Source organism: Ursus arctos, unplaced genomic scaffold (genome assembly GCF_023065955.2).
Source record: "Ursus arctos isolate Adak ecotype North America unplaced genomic scaffold, UrsArc2.0 scaffold_3, whole genome shotgun sequence".
In the NCBI taxonomy this organism is placed as follows: Eukaryota; Metazoa; Chordata; class Mammalia; order Carnivora; family Ursidae; genus Ursus; species Ursus arctos.
In genome coordinates, this window is record NW_026622985.1 from 70556521 (window position 1) to 70579882 (window position 23362).

A 23362-nucleotide genomic window follows, 5' to 3' on the forward strand; every position below is an offset into this window, starting at 1 on the left:
ATTAAGCTAGCACAACCTGATTTATTTATTCTTAGTGAATTTAAGCTAGCTTCTAGTGTTCACTACTTTCTTTTAAAAATGCTTGGAAACCATCCCTTTAATAATCCATTAGAATATCTTTCCAAATCACTGTTCTGTAGTTTGGGAAGTCTGCCTTCTTCCCTTTTTGAACATTTTTACTGCATTTGTCATCTCATCTTCTAGCACATGTCCATTCTTCGTGATTCCTTAACTATCCACAGAGAGCACTTCCATGGGCTGCCTGCCTACGGGGTCTGTTGGCTTCCTGGGATTTGCCCATCCCAGTACAGTAATTCATTTAGAAGAGATCAGTTATTTGCTATCTTACATCTTTTTTACCCACATTAGAGTTTAATTTCTTCTCCCTTTTTCAGCCCGAAAATCATGCTCCTTGATAGAGAAGCCAGGAAAAAAAAGTAGGAGTTAGAGAGTTTTGCTTTCTCTTCATTATCTGCTACTACTAACTACAAAGTTTTCTTGTTTTGATGTGGTTGTTGTGTTGTTTGTCTTTTTTGCTTATTTTTGTGATGGTTGTAGAGAAATGGGGGTGGTAATAGGGCTTTAAACATAATTTAAAAACAGGGAATAGATGATTGTCTTTAGCGTTTTGTTGTGTCTTTATTTTGCTTTGCAAGCTTCAGCTAATTTGGAGTTTTAGCTCTCCTGACATTATTCTTATTAGCTCATTCCACTCTCTTGTAGTCCTTCATCACATGCCCTCTTTCCATCTTTTTTTACATGTCCTTTAAGAATCTGACCTTGTGAGAGATCTCTGTGCAGCCATATTGGTTACTTAATTGTTACCCCTCTTTTCTTCCTGAGAGGCTCATTTGTGACTATGGTTACAGCTGGACATTTGGAAACTGCCCGACCCTCTTAAACCATTTTTTTTCCTTCAGAGTCTCATGCCATTGTATCATACCTCTTTTCTTTGAAGTTTTTGAAGTCCACTTTACCCTCTTTGATTACCCTGAACTCCAAAATGACATAGTAACTCTCTCTGAATGTTCCTATCAATTTTCATTTCACCAACTATTTTTTTCTTCTTGGTCAGAATTAGGTCCAGAGTTGAAGTTCCCCTAATTGCTTCCTCTACCATCTGGGAGATAAAATTGTTACCAAAGTAAGTCAAGAACCTGTCGGGTGCCCTACTTCTAACCAAATGAGACTTCTTCTAGCAGATATCTGGATGGTTGACACCCCCATCACCATACTTTCTTGCTTCTGTCTGTGTATTGTGTTGTGACAAGGATGCATCATCTCTATCTTCCATCGAGCTGAGCCGTTGTTCTGTACTCCCCAACCATTAGCACTTCTATTGCTCTTTCTCCTTCACTCACAAGCTCTTAGCATGTTTCTACCTCAGACTCATGACTTTCCACATAGATATATGTTTTCTTGGCTAGTAGTGCTACTCTGCCTCTCCTCCTAAGAATACTATTTGCAATATAAACAAATAAAGCAAGCAACTTGCCCCCACCTGTCTTTTGAATTCCCAGCCCACCAACTATAATCTTATAGCTAAGTTCTCTGATACTATATCCACCACTCAGTATTATAATCTCAGTTTTCACTTCATTACCCTTGACCCATATTTATATGTCAGCATCTGAAGCCTTAAGTAGTGCTTCTTGATGCCTGTCCCGTTATTTTCTCCAGTGAATCGCTGGGCAGTTTCAGCATCATTATAGTTCTTTCTAAGTCCTATATCTGCTGCCCTCCATACTAATTGGTTTTACAGCATTTTTCTGGGTATTTTTTCTCCCTACTGCACCACATTCTGTTTAAAGCCCCATTGATCAGTCCTGCGTGAAATTAAAGGGATTGACCAAAGAACTGACAAGACCCCTCCTCAAGGCTAAGATTTAAATAGTCACCCCAAACCTCCCCTTGGCTGTGGTTCAGCCTCCTTTTCCTAGCTGGGCTGTTGCAGTTTATGAAGGGTAAAAGTAAAATTTGGTTTCACTTGCTGTTTATTTTCTCTCTTGTGGTCTGATGGAGGTTCTGATAAGTAGGGAAATGACCACAAGAGAGGCAATGGGGAAGAAGGAAAGCAGAGGGATCTGTGCAGATGGGACCTGTGTGGTCTGCTCCGGCCTCATGTTTCCTATCACATTCCCTTTCTTTGGCAGTCGGGTGGTTCTGATACGATGGGAAAGGTTGAAATTTCCAAGAGTTCCCCTTGTTTGTTAGTTAACTGCTTATCCTTTCCGGCTTCCTAGCTTAGAGGTTGTTGAAAGGATTAAATGAGACGATATATGTTAAGTGCCTGGTACAGTGCTTATTACATACTGAGCAACAGGTGGTGGTAGCTATTACTGTTAAAGGCGTGAGATCGAACTCTTGTTCCCTGCTGAGGCTGAATCAGATTTTGAGCTCTTCAGAAATAACACTACCTGTAGGTTCTTCTAGTGTTCTTCTCTGACCCAGAAAATCAGTGCTGACTATAATGAGATGTTGAAGCGCTGTTTTTTTAATGAGTAATTGATCTGATTTAATGAACTTCTCATTCTGAAGAAATCCTTAGATTTCAGAGAATCCATGTTTAGTGAATAGAAGGAAATTTATCTGTAGGACCTCTAACTTTGAGAGCTGGCAGGAGATCTTTCCCAACAGCTGTTGTCATTGCCATCATCAGTTGACACTGATGGAGTATGTACCCCATGCCGGCTACTGTACTGAGCACTTCACATGCATCACCTTACTTAACCTTCGCAACAACACTGTGAACAAATCGATTCCATGTTGTGCTCCATCAGGGAGGCAGAGTAATAACTTGCCCAAAGTGACACACTAATAAGGGGCAGAGTCCATTTGTGAGCCCCACGCTCCTAACACCACACATCCTACCTTTCAAGCTAAAATATAGACATTTCTTTTGTGTCATTATTTTGTGTCAACAACTACAAACCAGGGGTGCATGAACCAGTTGGCCACTCTGCATGTTTTGGCATAACTCCTTGCCCTTCTGCATGCACTCCTACAGCTGTGATAGCGTCCTTGGATTTGTAATTGATGGTGGCTATTATCTGAATGGACAGGTGTGCGACTGCATATATTCTCTTGGCTGAAGAGGAAGCAACAACCATTGCGGAAGCAGAAAAGCTGTTCAAGCAGGCCCTGAAGGCTGGAGACGGCTGTTACCGGCGTTCTCAGCAGCTACAGCATCACGGATCCCAGTACGAAGCCCAGCATAGTAAGGTTTTCTCCAGGCTGACATGTTGGGGGTCAGAACTGTAGCGGGATTAATCAGAACAAATGTTCAGGCCAGTTCAAAATATGATTCTCATAGATGAGAATAAATACTAGTTTTTGCCTATTAATTTTTTTCCTTCCCATAAGAGCGCAGTACACAATTCACTTATAGCTTCATTGCGGTTTCACATTGATTTTCAGATTCTCTTTCCTAGTCGTTAGATCCTTAACGCTAGAAATAAATGGTCATAACCTTTAATGTGACCTTTTTTTTCTCCTCAGAATTCTTATATGTTTCTGTTTATTCGTTGTTTCTCTGCCCCATAACTTAAGGCCAACTTGGGAAACAGAACTTAAATTTATGTTAACGTGATCAAAGGTTTTCTCTTATGAGTCTTCTACAGCATTGGCTGAATTAGGACAACTAAGAATATTGCATTTACTGGTGATTATCTCAGTACTTAGCGCATTGGTATTGGCTTCCAGAGATAAAAAGCCGTGAGTTCCTAACTGTTTATCTTTTTTATATTAAAAATAGTGGGTGCTTTTACTTAAGATAACTCTTTAAAATGAGGTCTTTCACTGTAGTACACGAAACTGAGGGTCAGTGATATTTTGGGGGAAGAGTATAAAAATAAGACAACAAAATTGCTTCTGGAATTCCTGGAGCTGCTGACTTGTCAGTTTTTTGGTTGTTTAAGTAGAAATTTGATCACTCTTTCATCATCCATTCAGACTTTAGGTTGTTTCCTTAAGGTGGAATTTCTCACCTCATTTTCCCCTACTTCATCTTGGAGAGTAGGATTGCATCTCCTTCATATTGGAGATTATAAAATTAAATTTTAGTACTCAACTTGGATTTGGTGCAGAGAATGAGTGCATTAGTCCTTATGACTAGGGTACAGCAAGATTTTTGATCTTTATGTGTATACATGAGTATGTCCACACAACACAATAATACATGAGTTTTTATTTGCATTCTGCAGTGTGTATGTATGTTAATCAAGTCTCTAATCACATCTGTATCTTGCTTCTTTTCAAAAAATTGTAACAATGAATTTTGAAGGCATTTGTATAGTAATGTCAATTTTGTGAACTAAATGAGAATTAACACATAAAATTACATTACCTATAACATAACTTAAGAAATTTTCTTTATTTCTTTTCTTCTGTAAATTAAATCCTTTCAACCTGTTGCCTAAATCTATCCAAAAAATATAATCACATCTTTAAAATAATTTGTAGGCACTTGGCAGATTTTCAGCACACATCTTGTTCTCATTGTTTAAAACTTGAAATGTTAGGACTTTGGTCTTAACATCTTTTAATAGCTGCATATTATACATGTACTTAATCTATAGCAGGTGTGTCATATTTTTCTAAAACATGGTAATTTTATTGAGGATTAAATGCATGCATGTTCTCACTGGTCTAGAAACATATCCAAAAAGACATATAATTAAATAAAAGATTAAGATGAGAAGTTGTTAATGTACTTTTTAAGAGCCATTTTAGTGACTATTATTATAACTAGTTAGCTTGTCAGTGCTTTCTCTAACACTAGGGTAGTTTTCATTTTGTTGCGTATTCTATTGTCATATCTGGAATGTGTTATATTGCCATCTAAAATAGACTGCTTTGGGGACCTGGAGATGATTATGATGTCACTAGTGTTAGGGAAAGAATAATATAAAACAGAAGTTCAAGATGAGGCTTCTCCAGACTTAATGTCAAGAAGGAAAAAAAATAGTTCATCAAGATGCAACCTGAGATTCACCTCTTTGCATCTCCACTAAAAGCATGCAGACTTGAAGAATATGGAATTCTTGCTTGTAAACCACATTCAATGTGGGTATGTTCATTTTCCCAGCACTTTGTAGCAGATGATTTTATTTATCAAGTATTCAACATCCTAACTCAAAAGCATGGATTAGGTAATCAGTCACATGATGTGACCTTTGGAAATCTAAGTACTTTGACTACACTGTATGCATTTTACTGTTAGCGAAGTTGTTAGTGCTCCTGGCAGTAAGAAAAAGCCAAAGGAGCACTCTCTTCTCTCTGAGGTTTTCCTTTAAGGGCGTGGCAAATGGGCCTCTGTATTTTTTTCTTGCAGCTCAGCTGAAAGCTTTTGTATTTTTAAATTTTGGTATTTTATATTTCCTTCTTCAGGACGAGATACCAATGTCTTGGTCTACATCAAAAGAAGGCTAGCAATGTGTGCCAGAAGACTCGGGAGGACCAGGGAAGCAGTGAAAATGATGAGAGATGTGAGTTTGAATTTGTGTTTGGGAACAGTAGCAATGTACTTGACTTAGAGAAGGAGGAGCCAACTGAATGGCCATAACAGTGAGCGCCAGTGATGGTGTGGTGGTCCCATGGGTCCTGGAGCCGGCCAGTCTGGGATTCAGCTCTAATGCTCAGTGTATTAGATGAGTGATCTTGGGCAAGTGACTCAACTGCTCTGTGCCTGCTTCCTCATCTATAAAATGGGAATAGATAACAAGAACTTTAACAATAACAATATTAATAACAAAAGCAATTACTGCTTAGGATTGTTGTGAAGATTAAATGAGATAATACATGCAAAGCTGTCCATAGAGTGACTGACATATTAAGGAAATTTCAATACATGTCCTTATTATTAAACCTCTGGAGCTATAGCCAGAAGCCAAGAATGAGATCAGCCATTTTAGCCGACTGACTTTTTTTGTGCGTATTGGTGTTAGGAAGAATTGAATAAACTATGGGTCTAATTGCTACTCTCAAATGTAATAATAGTATGATCTAATCTGATTGAAGTCATTTCAAGCATTTTCCTAGATTCTTGAATCAGAATATTTTATTAGTAGTAGTCAACATAAGAAGAGAGGAAATAGGTAAGAGTTTTAAAAGGAAAAGAGAACCAAGGGAGATTATTATTCAATAATCAAAACAGTAGTTTTAAGGGAAACAGGTAAAGGAACTTCCACATTTTTAAAAATAAGAAATAGTTTTTCATAAAGAAACTGACACCAGTGGGAATTGTATTTATAAACCATTTTCTTTTTAAAAACAATTTCAGAAGACTTTTGCAAACATTTCATGCCTCTCCTGTCTTCCTGAAATCAGGAGACACAGGTAACTACTACCCCTTATAAAAATGAAGGAATCAAGGGGCAAGATAAAAGTGGGTTTGAGAACAGGGCTATGTAAACCTAGCGAGCCTTTTGTCGGTTTATCTTTGGAAAGGCAGTTATTCATACAAATTCCCAGTTACTCTGGCGTGGGGGGGGGGGTTGTATGCTGCACGCCAGGCCCACCCCTAGTTACTTCTGGAAGTTGGCAGCATAATGTGGAGGTCTGAGTGAGATCCGTGCCTTGGTCAGGCTCCTCCATTAAGTAGCAGGATAGCCCCCAGACCTGAGGAGAGGAACGAGAGGAGGCAGATTCCAAGGTAATTCTGTTTGACTGAAGGTGATAGATGCTTCATGGGCAAAGCCACTGCAAAGGGGATGTCCCAGGATTAAATTCTTTAGGTTGAGGGAAGAATTTAAAGAATGTTTGTTATACAGTATAAGTGCTAATTTTTATAAAAGGAGGGTTCTGTAGAGACATGAACTTGCTCTAAAAGCTTTTTAAGTTGCAGAAATTCCATCTTTTGGTCTAGTGAAGAAACTCTACCAGTCAGTCCCTTTGTCTTTGAAAGAGCTGAGAATTTTATGAAGGATGGGATATTTATCTTAAACTGGCCCAGCCACATTCAGCCTTTAACAAGGTGTTTTAAATTTATCTCCTTTTCTTAACCTTAGTAAGCCTGGGACAGGCATGCATGGAGGAGCAGATTTTGGGGATTTTCTTTATTATGTGCTTAAGCGACTTCATAGGAGAAACAAACTGGGGTGATTTCAATTCCAGTTTTTTTCTTTCGGTCTCATTCTGATGATCATCGGTTTTAGTATATGTATGGACAGTTTCATGTGATTAAAACCAATGCAGCTATGCTATGGTTTGACTTTTATTTAACGTTGTTTTATATTATACAGTTCCAGTTATTGACTTAGCCCAAATATAGGTGTTGGGGGAAAATCCGGGATGCAGTGGAATAAATGCTGGGCAGAGAATAAGAAAGCCTAGATGTGAATTTCAGCTTTGCTCTTCACTAGCTCCATGACCCAGGGCAACTTTCTTCCTTTATAGGCTTTTCATTTGTCTTCTGTAAATTGTGGTTAGTGATTCTTACCTAAAATGGTAATTAATGGAGCAGTGGGGAGAATGAAATAAAATAATATGAACACACTTGGCATATGGTAGACATGGTTACATTTTTTCCCCTATTTTTTCTCCATTATGTAAGTATGATGTAATTTGCTTGACCATTCCCCTGGTGGACATTTGGGGATGTTTCTGATTTTTTTTTCCTTGAATGAATCAATCAGTAAGTCAAGCAATGTCTCTCTCTCTCTCTCTCTCTCTCTATATATATATATATACACACACACACACACTCACACACATAGATTTATATATGTGTGTATCTGTATTTATATATGTGTTTCTTGGGTTACTTTCCTTAAAAAATTCTGTTATAGGGGCCCCTGGGTGGCTCAGTCATTAAGCGTCTGCCTTCGGCTCAGGTCATGATCCCAGGGTCCTGGGATTGAGCCCCGCATTGGGCTCTCTGCTCAGCGGAAAGCCTCCTTCTCCCTCTCCCACTCTGCCTGTTTGTGTTACCTCTCTCGCTGTATCTTTCTCTGCCAAATAAATAAAATCTTAAAAAAAAATCTGTTATATTATTGGAATACCAATACATGTTGCCTTGTGACTGGGTTTATAGATATGGGCCCTACTCTTGTAACAGTCCTGTGACAGACACTGTTAGACGTTGTGGAGATGTGTTTTGAAGAGAAATATGCATGGTGCTCTTTTCTTTACAAACTCCTGGCACCCAAATGGAAGAGTGGAGGTTGAAGACCCCTATGTCTGTTGAAGCTGCAGCTGGTCTCAGCCTTGTGGGAGACAATTGATGGTCAGGCCCGATTCCTCTCAGGTCAGGGGTTATACATAAATGGGAACTTCAATGGGAGGGAGGGTTACTCCTTTAATAACAGGCACATAAACCATCTTGCTGCAAAGGTTCCTCTGATAAAACAGCACACCAGATTCCAGGCAGCCTGCTGATAAGGCATTGAGGCAGAAGGATCTAATTTCTCTTTAAGACACAGCAATCCTATCCCATATGCATTGGTTGAAACTTTCCTAGAGCAGATTTTAAGGTGGAACTATAAATGATAGAGTCAGAATGCCTTGCATGTAGAAAGTAGACTCTGAAGAACAATTCTCTGGGAATCCCTTACGGAAGGGAAAACTGTTAATTGGTGAGATAGCCTGAAAGAGAATGAATGGGAATTCTGGGAAGGCCAACTCTAGATGATTATCGATCTAATAAAATATTGATACTATAAGTAAATATTGATGAAGTAAGAACACGTAAGCTCCTTAAAGTCAAGGTTCAGGGCTTCTAATTTTAAAAGCAACACATTAATATAAAAAAATAAATGCAACACATTGATTATTTTGAATTCCCAAGATGTTTTTTCAAAAAACTCACTTTAATTAGCTTCCTTTTGCAGTGAAGAATATGGAGCACTTTATTGGAGGAATGTTTTGACAGTGGGTAGAACTAAGAGCATGCTGGCTTTTGATTTTTACTATATGATATTATTTATTATTCAAAAGGAAAAGAGTTGCATTTTCTGCTTAAGTTGAAAGCAAAGTCTTTTTGCTTGTTCTCATTTTAATCTTGCCTCTTTAACATTTGATATAGGACACAATTTTTTCTTTCTTTTTAACTTTTACTATTTTGCTAACCTCAACTTTTTGTTTGTTTGTTTATTTGTTTTTTCCCCTAGTTTTCCTGGCCCTATTTGAGTAGATTTGGAATGGAATGCATAAGGTTCACTGTTTGGTCTGGCCCCTTAGCCATACCCTGTCAGAACTGGTATAGAGAAACTGGTATGGAAGGGGTTCCTTGCCCATATGAAAGAACCTCAGAGCTCCTCTTGCCCCAGGTCATTTGGTCTAGGGTAGGGCTCCTCAGTCTCCATTTTATTGACATTTTAGGCCGTGTAAGTCTTTGTTGTGGGTGTCCTTTGCATTATACGGTATTTAGCAGCATCCCTGGCCTCTACCCACTAGATACCAGGAGCAATCTGCCCCCTTGTTGCTCTCTAATGTGACAACTAAAAATATCTCTAGATATCTCCTGGCGAGGGGTGCAAAATCATTCCCTATTAAGAACCACTGACTTGGAGAATCCTAAAGCAAGTAGATCTGTTTTGGGGCAGACATTCGGTTTCTATTCAGTCTTATTTGTTGGTAGTTGGAGCTTCTACTACCGTGAACATAGTGTTCTAAAGCACCTCTAGAATTGATCAGTTCCTGGGACCAGGCTGGTTTGGGAGGCTGTTTGTCTTAGGTGCGATTCTCTGAAGAGATACTCTGGGACATGAAGAGTAAATGAACTTGAAGATTTTGGTAGGGTTGTGGTTGGAGACATGAGAGAAAGAGGAGAATGTGAAGGCCTGATGTGTAGTGGTCTTCCTTGATCCTTGTGCATACTTCCCGAGCACTATTTGCCACTTTTCCCTAAAATCTACAGCTCCTTTAAAAGTTGACCATAGGCTCTCAGACTTTATCACCGTTTCCCCTCTCTTTTGTAGTTTTCTGCAGACCTCTATGTCATTCTCCCTTGTTCTTCTTTCACTCTTTCTCTCTCCAGCACTGCCTCCATCAATATCCTGGCCTCTCATTTGACACAGATCATACAACCTTCTTGAAACATTTTATTTACTTGATTTTAGGAGTCCATGCTCCCTTAGTTCTCCTAAAATGTCACAGTCTGTAAGAAAGTATACCACAAACTAAGTGGCTTAAACAACAGAAATGAATTCTCTCACAATCATGAGGGTCAGAAGTCTGAAATCGAGGTGTGGGCAGGGTCATACTCCTTTTGAAGGTCCTAGGAAAGTGTCCTTTCTTGCTGACTATCCTTGGCATTCCTTGACTTGTAGGCATATCACTCCAGTCTCTGCCTCATGTGGCATTCTTTCTCCTTGTTTATCTATGTCTTTGTGGTCAAATTTCCATCTTCACATAAGGACACCAATCATGTTGGATTTAAAATTGGATATATGACCTCATCCTAATTTGATGCATCCACAAAGACCCCTATTTCCAAATAAAGTCACATTCACAGAAACCAGGGATTAGGACTTCAAAATTTCTTTTTGGAGGACATAGTTCAATCCACAATACCAGGTCATATAGAAAAGCAAAATATAGGTATTCTGTATATACTTTCATTCTCCCTAAAAATGGGGTAGACATGGGGAAATGTGGATGTCAAAGAAAAAATCCAACCATCTAAAATTTGAGCTTGAAACAAACCTGTAACTTGTTTATTACCATGTGTATACATTCGCCTTGGGAAGTGGTAACATTTATTTTTAAACTAATGTAAATTAAAATGAGTTCTATTTAGAAAATTATTGTAGATGTTAATTACATATCCCTTTTAGGTCATTAGAGGTATCCTATGGTGTGAGCAATTGACCTTTGAGGATTAATTTAACAGCATTAATAGTAAGAGGATGCCCTTTAGATGATTTTTGAAGAGTAGCATTTCTGTTGGAAGCATACTTTAGAAAATATATACCTCTGGGACTAATCAAAGCCTTTGGAGCATTAAGGCCTGTTGATTTGCATTTTTGCCTACTTATGTTCCTGAAGAAAAACCTTCATGAAATCAATGATCTGTAAAAGAGAACTAATATGCCATTCCCAAGTTGTTTTAAAATTTAATTTTAGGGAATATTCTGCAACAGAAATTCTATTTTTATTGCATTGATAGAAAAAATCTTTCTAGGAGGAAAACTTTAAATGAATATTTTGGGAGTTAATTTCTATTCCCTTTTATCATTTTCCTCATTCTTAAATTCTGGTTTTACTCCTTTTTTTTTCTTTCTATTCCGCAGGACACATTATTTCCCTCTTATCAATTATCCCTCTTTTTTTTTTCCTTAAAATTGTCATGAATTATTATGGATAACTTGGCTGATGAATAAATTTAGAAGATGTTCAGTTGATTGTTGAAAGAAGTAAAGTAACGTTATGTGGGGGGTGGCAGGGGAAGAGTCGTATTTTAATACCTTCAGGCGACCAAGTATTACTTGAGCACAGTTGTTTTCAAGCTCTTAAGATAACCAGATGGACCATTGAACTAGAGACAAAGTATACAGTGAAATATGTTCATTTCTAGTAAGTGTGCCTGTGGTGATTATTGGCATGTTTCTAGATTCTATCTTTGCTATACTTACAAATAAAGAAAAAATGAATCTTGGAAGCAAATGCTGTCAATAATAACTCACTGATCTTCCAAGTTAGACTTTATATGAACCCTTGCTTTTTGTCATGATTTGTTTTTCTGGATTTGCCTGCAATGTTGTTTAAGTTGACCTATTTAGTAAATTATTGGCAATTAGTGATTTACAAAGAAAGGAAAAGTGTTTAATTAATAAGAACAAAAAATGGATTTGTTAATCATTGATTTACCTACTTGCATCAGTAAGGATGAATCATGGTTTTATCAGCATTGGACTCTGTATTCACTATAGAAACAGCAGGTGGCAAGTAGTCCCTGATGCAGATGAGAATTTTGTCTAGAAATAGTGTTATTTTATTAGCTATTATCATTTTCACAAAAGTCTTACTTGGGACATAATAAATACTTGACTGATATGTTAACTGTCACTATCAGGATTTTTCAAATGCTGGGCCCACGTTTTTTGGTGTGATGAGTAGTATTCACTGCTGAGTAAAGCCTTCAATATATATGGCTGGCCCATGAGCAGTTCTAGACGTGTCAGTGCCTGTCATCTGGGAGACTGATTTCATTTCCCTCCTCTAGATTCCTCTTCTTGACCTCCTCTCCCAGGCGTTGATCTTCTGGTTCTGCTTTACAACTATGTCTCCAGCCAGTTCTTCTCTTGGATTCCTGTTCTTCTGCATTTCACCTTCCTAGGACTCAATCCTGGTTCTGTTCAGTGGCTCCATTCATGCCCACTGTTTCTCTGGTTCCACACCTTCTCTCTCTCTTTTTACCCTACAGCCTTGATTTTAGTCTTGCTATACCCAGGCTGTACTAAACCACTCATCCTTTCATTCATTCAATGAAAATGTATTGAACCTCCATTTCATGTCAGGTATCGGTGAAAAAACAAAGACCCCTGACCTTATGCAGTTTACATTCTAGCAGAGAGAAAAGACAAAAAAACAAAAAAACAAAAAAACAAAAACAAAAACAAAACCCAGTAAGTGTGTATTTTTGTAATATATTAAAAATTGATAAATGCTGGTGGAAAACAATGTAGAGCAGGATAAGGAAGATTAGGAAAGCTAGTGGGCGGAGAATGAGGTGGCCATGGAAGTCACAGATTTAATAGGATGATCTGGTGTGTGTCATTTTACACACCTGATCATCCTATTTAAAAAGATGACATTTTAGCAAAGACTGAAGGAGGTGCAGAATTTAGTCATGTGATATATGCTCAAAGGCTGTGAGGCAGGAGTATGCAAAAGAGTCCTGGGTGGGTAGAACAGAGTAGTCCCAGGGAAGGCGGGTGGGTTACAGATCATGTAGGGTCTGTGGACTGTAGTAAGCTTTTACTCTGGCTGAAATGGGGAGCTTTGCAAGGTTTTGAGCAGAGGCATGACAAGGCCATTTTTAATTTTTACAGGCTGCTGTGTGGCAAGGGAGAAGCAGGGAGGTCAATCAGAAGGCTCTTCTATTAATCTTGGGGAGAGACAGTGGTAATTCAGGCCAGAGCAGTAGCAGAGCAGGTGGTGAGAAGTGGTCAGTTTCTAGATATATCTTGAATGTATGGCCAACAGTATTTGTTAATTGATTAATATGCAGTATGAGAAAAAGTGAAGGATGGTCCTAAGGATTTTGTCTTGGAAGGAGAAGAGTTTCTATCAATTAAGATGTGGAAGTCTACAGATAGAACGGTTTTGGGGGAGTGGAGAGGAAGCTTAAGAAGGTTAGTTTTGAACATGTTATATTTGAGAGAACACATACTCATTTTTATCTTAAATAATTGCTTCTTGATCTTTTTGTGGACCATAGCAAATTTTTGCTTTGTTGAGGTGAGGAAACCGTTAAAAAGACAAAGTAATGGGACATCTGGGTTTGATGGAATCCCTTCTAAAATATAGTTGGTGAGGAACTCCCATTATAGTGCCATTCATTTTTAGAATGCCCGCAAGATAAAACTTAATTAATTGCAGAGAAACCTTGACCATAACAATCTTGTAAAATATATAATACAGTGGCATGTGTATGTGTAATTTACATGTCTGTAGATTCCTGTTTCTTACCATTTTCACTGAATACTATTTTTCAGGTCTATCCATTTTTGCTCTATGTACCTCTTGTATATAGTTTGTAGTTTCTAACTGCTGCATCATATTCTATATTATGCTCTTAATCTATTTTACCTAACTTTTCCCCCAGGTTGCCTCCAACCTTCCATTATCCCAACAGTACTGCAGTGAAAATCCATAGAGACATGTGGGAAGCTTTCAGTAAGGTGTATACCCAAGAGTGGGATTGCTGGATGTTACAGCGTATACATATTTGATACTGATAATGCCCTGTCAGTGCATTCTTCAGAATGGCTGCCTATGACTGTTTAACTTCTCATCAGTAATACATGACTATGCCCTTATATCTCAATACTAGGCTGTTTTAAGCACTATATATGTTATATATTATTTCAAATTTATTTATTTATTTTAAAACTTTTATTTATTTATTAGAGAGAGAGAGCAAGAGAGCACAAGCAGCGGGAGCTGCAAAGGGAGAAGGAGAAGCAGACTCCCTGCTGAGCAGGGAGTCTGATGCGGGTTTCTCTCCCAGGACCCTGGAATCATGACCTGAGCTGAAGGCAAGATGCTTAACCGACTGAGCCACCCAGGCACCCCAGTTCCAAATTTTATAATCAAGTTTTCCATGACTTTTTGATGGACCATTTGGATCTGTAAACTTTTTGCCAAATACTGTCTTTATTGTAGAGTTTTGTACCTTTGGTTGGTATGTTTTTCCCATTTGTGTTTATTGTCATTATTATTTTGTTTAGAGTTATTTTTGCTGTTTTTCATGTTTTGTATCTGTCATACTTTCTCTCTTCCTTTCTTCTCTTCCACTGAATGGATCTGCTGTTTAAACATTTAAAATTTTTATTTCATTCTTTTTGTGGTCCCTACTTACTAAGATCTGTACTTATATTTATGTTTCTTGATCAATTATTAAGAAGATATCTCTATCTTCTCCCTAATGATACACTTAACTTAGCCTATGATTGTCCCCACTCTAGACTCAACACAGCAACCAGGGAAATTTAGAAGCAGCTCTTTTCTTCTGTGAGATGTATGGGAAGGACTGATAAGCGAGTGTTGGTTTGGCTGGGCTACCTCTCTGACCAGGAGCCAGTGAAGCTGTTAACTTCTAGGGTGAACAGAGGGACGATCACAAGAAACAGACATACTGGCTGACCTGGCCCAGCAGGAACAGAAACCATTAGAGGCAGCAAAGCCAGCAATGCATGTGGTGAGCAGAGAAGCCAATGAACTGGGTCTCCTGAGTTTCCCTTTTTAATAATCGATGCAAAAGTATTAAATGTATCTCCTTCCTGGACAGTTGTCTGTCCTACTTATTAAGCGCATATACTGTGACAGCCTTGCCCGTCTCCATGGGCCAGGGGACACTACCTTTTTGACTCAAGAGGCCGTTGGTGCACAACGGTGCCTTCTGAGACCTGAGTCTCATTGAGCCCTTTAAATATAAACTTAGTCTCTAGTAGGGCACCTTGCTAATACTCTCCCACCGGTAAAATTTTTACTGCTTAGGTAGAGTAAAAAAAGTTTCCAAATTCCCTAGACTCCTCTCTTTGCTTCACCTTTCACATTCAGTTAATATGCCCAAGTCTTGTGGGTTTTTCTGCCAAAATGTGTACACAGTTGTACAACTGCACTGCTTCGATCCTCCTTCAGGTCACTGTTATCTCTCATCTGAACTATGCAGTTGATCTCCAGGCTTCTGCTGTTGCCGTTGTAGAATCCCTTCTCAGAAAGTGTTGAGATGTGTTTTAAAACCCAGATTAGAACTTGTTGCTTTCCTGCTTAAAAGCCTTCAGTGATTTTCCATGGCCTGTAAGGTCCTATATAATCTGCAAGGCCTGTAAGGTCCTATATAATCTGCTCCCTGCTTACTCTTCCATGCTCAGCTTATGCCACTGTTTTTCCTCACTCACTAGGCTGTAGCCACATTGGGTTCTTTTTGAGTATGTTGAGTTTCCTTGTTCCTTCCTTAGGGACTTTTCACGGACACTTCTCTTTGCCTGGAATACACTACTCCAGATCCTCACTGGGCTGGGCCCTACTTGTCATTTAAGTTCAGCTAGAATATCACCTTAGAAGAGCTTTCAGTGATACCCAGCTGTAGGAACACTGTGGGAGGCATATTGCCTCTCTCTCTCACACACACACACATGCACACACAGACACACACAGACACACACACTGTCATTCTCAATCTTATCACTTATTTTTTATTGCCCTTCCACTTTTGAAATATCATTTATTTATTTGTTTACCTGTTTATTATATACATTGCCTACCTCCACCAGAAAGTAAACTTCACAAGGAGCATGCAGGAACTTTATTTTGTTCCCTGGTATATGATAGATTCTCATTTAATTTTGTTGAATGAGTAGGTGAATGGATAGATGCCTGGGTGGGGAATAGACAGTACTTGCCACCCCACAATCCACCAAATGGAAAAGTAAGAGCGCTTGACTGAGAATCCACAACCTCATTAAAAGCTCTTTTCTATCCTGAACAAATCTTAAGTTTCTTTAGCAAATGCTTATCTGATTATAGATTAGGCAGGATGATCTCTCGGGTAGGTATGAGAAGAGCTTCTCAGCCCAGCTGTTCTATGGCTAGGTGTTCAGGTACGTATGGTTACTGCCTGAGAACCCACTCTTGCTCTCTGTCTCTGCCAACCCCAAATGTGGAGCCTCTCGGAAGAAGAGCTGCAGCTTCCTCACCTTTCTCTGCTGTGGTTTAATCAATCTCATTTGTAGTTTGTCTTAGGGAAATTTGTTAAAATTTCTCACTCAGTGGCTCTGCCAGCCATTCCTCCTATCCCTTTTCTTATTTTCATCACAAGTATAGATTTGTCTCCTTTTGTACCACTTCCCTATCATTTTAATAGGTTTGTGGGAGGGAGAGGAGGTAGACATATTTGTTTAGTTTTTCATGTCAATGTGTAAGTACTTTGCCGGAGTTCTTTTACTACAGTGACGTGCGATGCCTAAAGGCTTCTTATGTGGACTTGGAGTTGATGTGTTAAATCACTCTGTCTGGTGTTCTCATACATCCCTGATTTCAAAAAGGGAAATTTATTTAGACCTTTCTCTAAAGAGTAAGAGTTCATTTTATGCTGTTCCATCTGAGCATATGTCTCTTTCACAAACATAGAAATGTTACTCTTGCCTGGTATTATTTCTTTTTTCAACTGTGCCTCCTATTCTTCAGTAATAGAAACACTCACATCCAAATACTCTCTGGGTTTAATTTAATGGGTCATGGTAGAGTCCAGTTTGAGAGATTTAAGAGGTAGAGTTGAAAGAAATTGGAGATTTATTGGATAAATTTCTTCTGTTTTTGTTTTTACTTTCAGGGCATTGGTTTTAGTGTGAGGGAGAGAGCATGCAGGAAAAATCATGGATGACTTTTGAATTTCTAGCTTGGAAAACTGGAGAACCAATGGTACCATCATGGGGAGTGAGATTGTAGTAGAAGTACCTGGTTTGGGGGAGGTAGGGAGGACAGGAGGAATTTAACGACTGAGCCACCCAGGCGCCCCAGGACAGGAGGAATTTAGATATGCTACTTTTGCAGTACCTGCAAGTCACTGAAATAGAAATATCTAATAGGTGGTGGGATATACAGATCTTGAGCTCAGGAGAGAGACCTGGGCTGGAGGAAGTTCTGGGAATGATCAGCATGGAAGGTGATTAAAACCATGAATGAAGATGAGGTCATCTAAGGAAGAGTGAATAAAGTTTAAAGGAAAAAAAAAAAAGGATTGGAGGAAAGTGCAGAATAGGTTGATCAAAGGAGACTGGAAAAGAAGTGACCAGTGAAGTAGATAGAAAATCTAAGAGAATATTCTATTATGAAAACCATAAAGGAAAATGAGTATGAGATCAGAACAATTTTTAGCATAGTACTTGTTGCATAATACACATTCAGTGAATATTTATCATGGAGAAAATATTCGTTACATTTTACTCCAAAGAGGTGGTTGGTAATTTGGCTAAAGCAAGATCAGTGGAATGTAAAGGCTATAAAATAGATAGCATTGCATTGTCTCCTGATTATAAGGTAATGTATCTGTTGGAGCTAACTCTTTCAATAGAATTGAAATATGTGTCTAGAACTCAAGGGTAAGGAGTTTGAGAATTCTCAACATATATAGATAGATAAATCGATTGATCGATCTATAGAGATAGATAGATAGATAGATATCAGATTTCAGGCTGTGGTATTGAGTGAGATCACATATGTAGAGATGTAGATAGAGCAGAAAAAAGGTTAAGAAGTGAGCCCTGGTGGTCTTTAACATTGACAGGTGAGGTAGAGGAGAAACATCCAATGGAGCATCTGGGAAGGGAGGAGGAAAACCAGGAGAGTGTGATATCATGGAAACTAAAAGAAGAGAAACATTTCAGAATAATAGGAGTGCCCTGAGAAAGAAAGACAGACAGTGAATAAGATAAGGCACTAGTGGTCTTAGTAAAATTAAAGAGGAAGTTTAGTGTGAGCAGTGATGTAAGATAACTGGCGATCAGTGCATTATGATCAGAGTTGCATATTTTATATGGGACATGTATGTCTAGATGTCAAGGTTTGGAGTTTGGCTATGATCTTGGGTTACCTAATGCAGTGGAGGGATAATCTTTTGCTCTGAGACAGTAAAACAGTTGAGAGTCTAGCATAGTAGATGGAGCTTTTACATGGACTGTTAAAAGTAAGAATATGCAGGGATGCCTGATGGCTCAGTCAGTTAAGCATCTGGTTTCGGTTCAGGTCATGATCTCAGGGTCATGAGATCGAACCCTGCATTGGGCTCCACAGTCAGTAGGGAGTCTGCGTTAGATTCTTTCTCTTTCCCTTCCCCTCTGCTCCTCCCCATGCTCGCTCTCTCTCTCTCTCTCTCTCAAATGAATAAATAAATTTTTAGGGAAAAAAAGTAAGAATATGCAGCCAGGTGACCAAATCTTTAGTGTATGAGGGTCTGTTACATGGTAGAAAGCATGACCGAAGGATGGTGGCAAGTGCTGGAGCATTTTGGCCTGAGCCTCAAAAGAGCAGGAACTCCTACCCAAGGGCAGGGCAGAGCAGTTATGGTCTAGAGCTGCTTTGGGGAACTAGGAGAAGTCAGCCTTATGTCCTTCCTGGTAAATACAAGTTTGGTGGGGGAAATTAACAGCTTCAAGAGAAGCATGAGCTCAGATTCATGTTGCATAAATGGTTCATGGATGTGTCCGGGAATTTGTATTATCATGGACTCAGGTTCCAACAGGATAGACTGGAAAGACTTGGGGAGGAAAGGCAACACCAGAAGGCAGAGTGATGACAGAGCAGTATAGGGATTCATGTCAAAGGTTGAGGTATTGACCTTCTGCCTGTTGCTATAAAAGAATCTTGCATAATACTTAACTTCCAGCATGACCCTGCTGTGCGATGCCTGCCAGGGTGAGTATTTGTTAACTGTGCCCCAGATAACCAAATGAGTTAATCTCCTGAATAGGGTTATTTACCATTACCCATGTGAATGTGGAAGGGTGTGTGCCAAACACAGTTATTGTGGTTTTGGCATAAAAAGTCCTTTCTGACAATAATTGTTGGCCGGTATGTTCAGTTGCTCGTTGAGGCCACTCCTGGAACAGGAGAGCAATGCCATGTCATCACAGAGGGAAGGATGCTTATCGTCCTGTTTTCCGTTACTGGGCCTGCTTCCAAGCCATTTGAAATATGCGTTAAATTGTTCAGATTTGTTCATGATCTCCAGGCCAGGGTACAGCCCTATTTGAATCTGTTTAAGATGATAAAGAAAATGTTTTATTCAAACTGCTACCTGTCAGTTTTGAGGAGGGTACAAATCATTCTTTCTCCCAAAACAGGATGAGGCTGACTTCTTCCCTGCCCTTGTCTCCAGCTCCACCCTTGCAGAAATTTTACACGCACATGATAACATAGATAATACAATGGTGCTGTCAGACCCTTGCTTTTGGAAAGGTAGGTCCTTAGATGTCTTGAAGTGAGGTAAAGAATTGCCACTGAAGAGGGTAGAGGTTGAAGAAGAGAATCTTCTTGAAGAAGAGTCCAAATTCTGACCAGGGTTATGCTTGCTTTATCCTTACCTGATTGAGGATCAGATGGAAGAGGGTGTTTTATACTGAAAATATTTTTGTTAGGATCCGTATAAATGCAAAGCTTGTCTTGTTCACTGGAAAATTTAAGGAAGATTTCTCTTCTAGGAATGAATGGAGTGTAATTTTGATGAGAAAAGTAGATGAGTATTTAGGTAACCTTCCAGCCCTCCGAGTCATTACAGAGCTGCCATCGGACGACTTGCATCATGCCTATGACTGTTATTTCGCTCCTCAGTTATTGGTGATGCATAGATTTACATCATGTGCTCAGTTCCACGAAGAACTAGTTAACTGGTGATGTCGTTGTCCATGCAGGTCGTGTATTGATCATGTCACTTTTCCATAGATGCAGCCTGGTATTTTCCTTTAGAGTAGCTCTGAAAATGACATTTTCTTATTCATATTGGTCTAAGCCTCTCATGAGTGCGTTTTGTAGTGGTCTGTGTAAATGGAACTCTCAAGGGTCTCTCAGGACTCTGGTAAACAATTCCTTCTTTCCTTTCATGGCCCTGAGTATCAGTAAAAATCACTGACAAAATAATAGCTATGCAATACAGAGTGTCTTTTCTATTTTCTGTTTATGCCTTTATTTGAAACTAATTAAATAATGTCAAACTTGCAAATATAGCAAAATAGTATCCGCTGTTTGAATGTAATACAGGCCAAATTCTATAAACTTTAATTAAGTCAAGCTTGCATTGACCTTAGTAGGAATCTGGTTGAGGATCTCTTTTAATTACCTCTGCCTTAAAATATGTAAGAATTTTCACATTGCTTTTCTCACTCCTAGAACAATGCATGGATAGCTAAACTAATAAAATGTTTAAATAGATACAAATCAAACTTGAAAGGTTTAAACTGTTGTTTTCATCCTGTAAGTCAGCTGAGAAAAAGCATACAGACTGTAGTTCTAAATTATGTCCATAGAGTATTTCAAATCCAGTGAATTAACTTTCCTTTTTTTTTTTTCTATTTGAGCTCATAAACGTTAACCTCAGAAGTGCCTCAGATTCTTCCATTGAAATAAACTTGAACTGACAATAGCCAGATGATGTAAAATTGAAACTGAAATTCTATCCTTGGCCCATCCCATGGTCTTCCCCTTAGGTATTAGAAGAATCATAGGAGAGTTAGTGTTTTCATTGTACGTGAACTGTAATATTTGGGCAAAGCAGGGCATATAAATTTCTGACTGCCAGGAGAAAGCAATTACCAGCATGGAGAAGATAGCTGGCAATAAATAAACAGAACTATGCTAGATAGTGAGTGAGTTTAAAGATTTATTTAGAATGACTTAGCTTATAGAAAACAGGCCTTTATATTTATCATATGCCTTCGTTCAAGTTTCTTAATAGAAAGGCTAATTACACCACCAAGCCATTTTTTGTACAGTATTTTAAAATAAAGAAATAAATTGGGATATGTTATTTCACGCAACTAAAACCACAAACAAAACTAGTCGCTCACAGCAAAACAAATAGCAATTTGACAATGCAGCATACCTGGGTAGACATTACATGAGGATAACGGCTCCCATTTGTCAAGCTCCCATATTGTGTCCTTGTGTGCTGCTGTAAGCTAGGTGTTATCCTGGTCTTGCAGATGAGAAAAATCAGCTCACTTGGTGCTAAGAAACTCCACTGTCCTTGGATGGGAACCCCAGCCTATCTGATTCCAAAGGTGGTGGTGCTCCTGACTTCTGTGATGTGCCACCTCTCCCACGATGAACCCTTCCCAGCAGCCCCAGCGCTGTGTCCAATGCCTTCTCTTTTTATTTTGAAAACAATGTGCCATGGGAACTTCTGTGGTTCTGGAGAAGAAGCAAGAGGAAATTTTATGACAGAAGAATTTTCTTAGAAGGTAGTCTTCTCTAAGTCTACCCCCCCCAGCCCCAACTCTATGGGTAGAGAGGGAAGTAACTTGCCTTACAGTCAGTTTAACTCTGAAGTATCCCTCAACGTGAAGTGATATTCTTCACACCACATCTGTCCATGGACCTGCTTTGGAATTCAGGTGGCTGAGAATTAAGAAATGGGACTCTAAACTGTGGTTCATCTGAGATTGGATTATTATCTTGATATCATTATAGGATTCAAGTGCAGCATATTAAAATCTATTAGATCACATTATTTTTTGAGGAAATTCTCTAAATGTGGTTTAGTCAGACACTGACTTTCTCTTAAATGCTATCAATGCTTTAAGGAACTGCAGAGTCAACCCCCCTAGGGGAAGAAGTGGTTGTGCTTCAAAAGGCAATTAGAAGATAGAAAACAAAGTCTAACTGAGGAAAATTGAACTGTTCATGACTTGAGGAATTACATGTGAAAGGGACAGCTAATGAACTTCCTATGTTTGAGGAAGCAACTTTAAGATCTACACACACACACACACACACACACACACACACACACACACACACAGCGAGAGAATAATAAAAAAGAGCATCACTGCCCAGAATTAATTGTAAGTAATAATAAATAGTAATTAATTAAACATTCTGTCATCTTTGTTCACCTTCTTTTCTGAAAAGAAATAAAACAATGTAAAACTATAGCCCCCATGTGACCACCACTCACAGTTTGCCTCCCCTAAGGCACCAGCAACTTTGTTTTTTCAGTTTGCTCTCCATACATTTCCATAATGTGCACCCATAAATGATATGTAGAATTGTGTGCATTTAAATATTAAATTATATGCTATATTCTACAGAGTATTTCTCCACTTAAAATTGTTTCATGTTTTTCTACATTGAGATATATTAGGCTGAATTCATTCCTTTTGCCTGCTGAACAGCATTTCGTCATATGCATATACCTCACTTGATCTATCCATTCCACTGTTTAGGACAGTGCTCCCTGTCCTGTGTGAATATCACAGAATGCAACTGCTCAGAAACTTGCGTGAATGGTTTTTAGGGAACAGAGCTGGAAACAGAAGTATTGGGTTGTAGAGTTGGCCTTGTTAAGTTTTTATTTTATTACACTCTGCCAAATCAGCTGTATGTAAGAGATGTTATGTTTTCCAAATGTAGTATCACCATGAAACTCTTCTTATGAAGAACTTTTATTTTTTTAAATGTATTCCTGTTAACCAGAAGTTCACAAACTGGAGCCTGAAGTCTAGATCTGGTCTTCTGCCTGTACTGCTGTCTTCATGCTACAATGTCAGAGTTAAGCAGTTGCAAGAGAGACATATGGCTCACAAAGTCCAAGACATAAACTCTTTGGCTTTTTACAGAAAACTTTTCTGGCCCCTGTAATAATAGTATTACCTGTTATCAATCTGTTTACTTTTTTTGTTTTCTTTTTAAGTGATATAATATTCAGCCACATAAATTGATAAATAAGATGATTTTAGAGTGTGATAAAAACAGTGGGAAACAGGGATATGAGTGGGATGCTGACATTAAATAGAGAGAGTCTGAGAGAATGCCATATGAGCTGGGACCCAGGAGACGAGGCATCCACGGCTCAGAGAGGTTAAGTAGTTTGTGCAATGTCACATGGGAAGTAAGTGGTAGGAGTGAGTTTTAAGCTCAGGAATAACTCTATGTTTGGGGCTCTTTCCTCTGTAATACAGCTGTCTTATATTCGTGTAAACAC

At 38.8% G+C, this 23362-nt stretch overlaps 1 protein-coding gene across 16 annotated transcripts in view; it reads left to right on the top strand.

Moving 5' to 3' along the window:
- The window catches only part of ST7 (suppression of tumorigenicity 7), a 231404-nt gene that overhangs the window by 143487 nt on the left and 64555 nt on the right, over positions 1–23362 (top strand). For 6 of the 16 annotated variants that reach the window (XM_048212786.2, XM_026509930.4, XM_026509937.4 and 3 more), the window contains exons 7-8: positions 3063–3217; positions 5389–5486. In XM_048212786.2, coding sequence (XP_048068743.1) covers positions 3063–3217; positions 5389–5486 — 253 coding nt within the window. Of the gene's footprint in view, positions 1–395; positions 438–1075; positions 1145–3062; positions 3218–5388; positions 5487–23362 lie in introns of all 16 variants that reach the window. The other 10 variants (XR_007188122.2, XR_007188124.2, XM_048212785.2 and 7 more) reach the window with 2 other exon arrangements.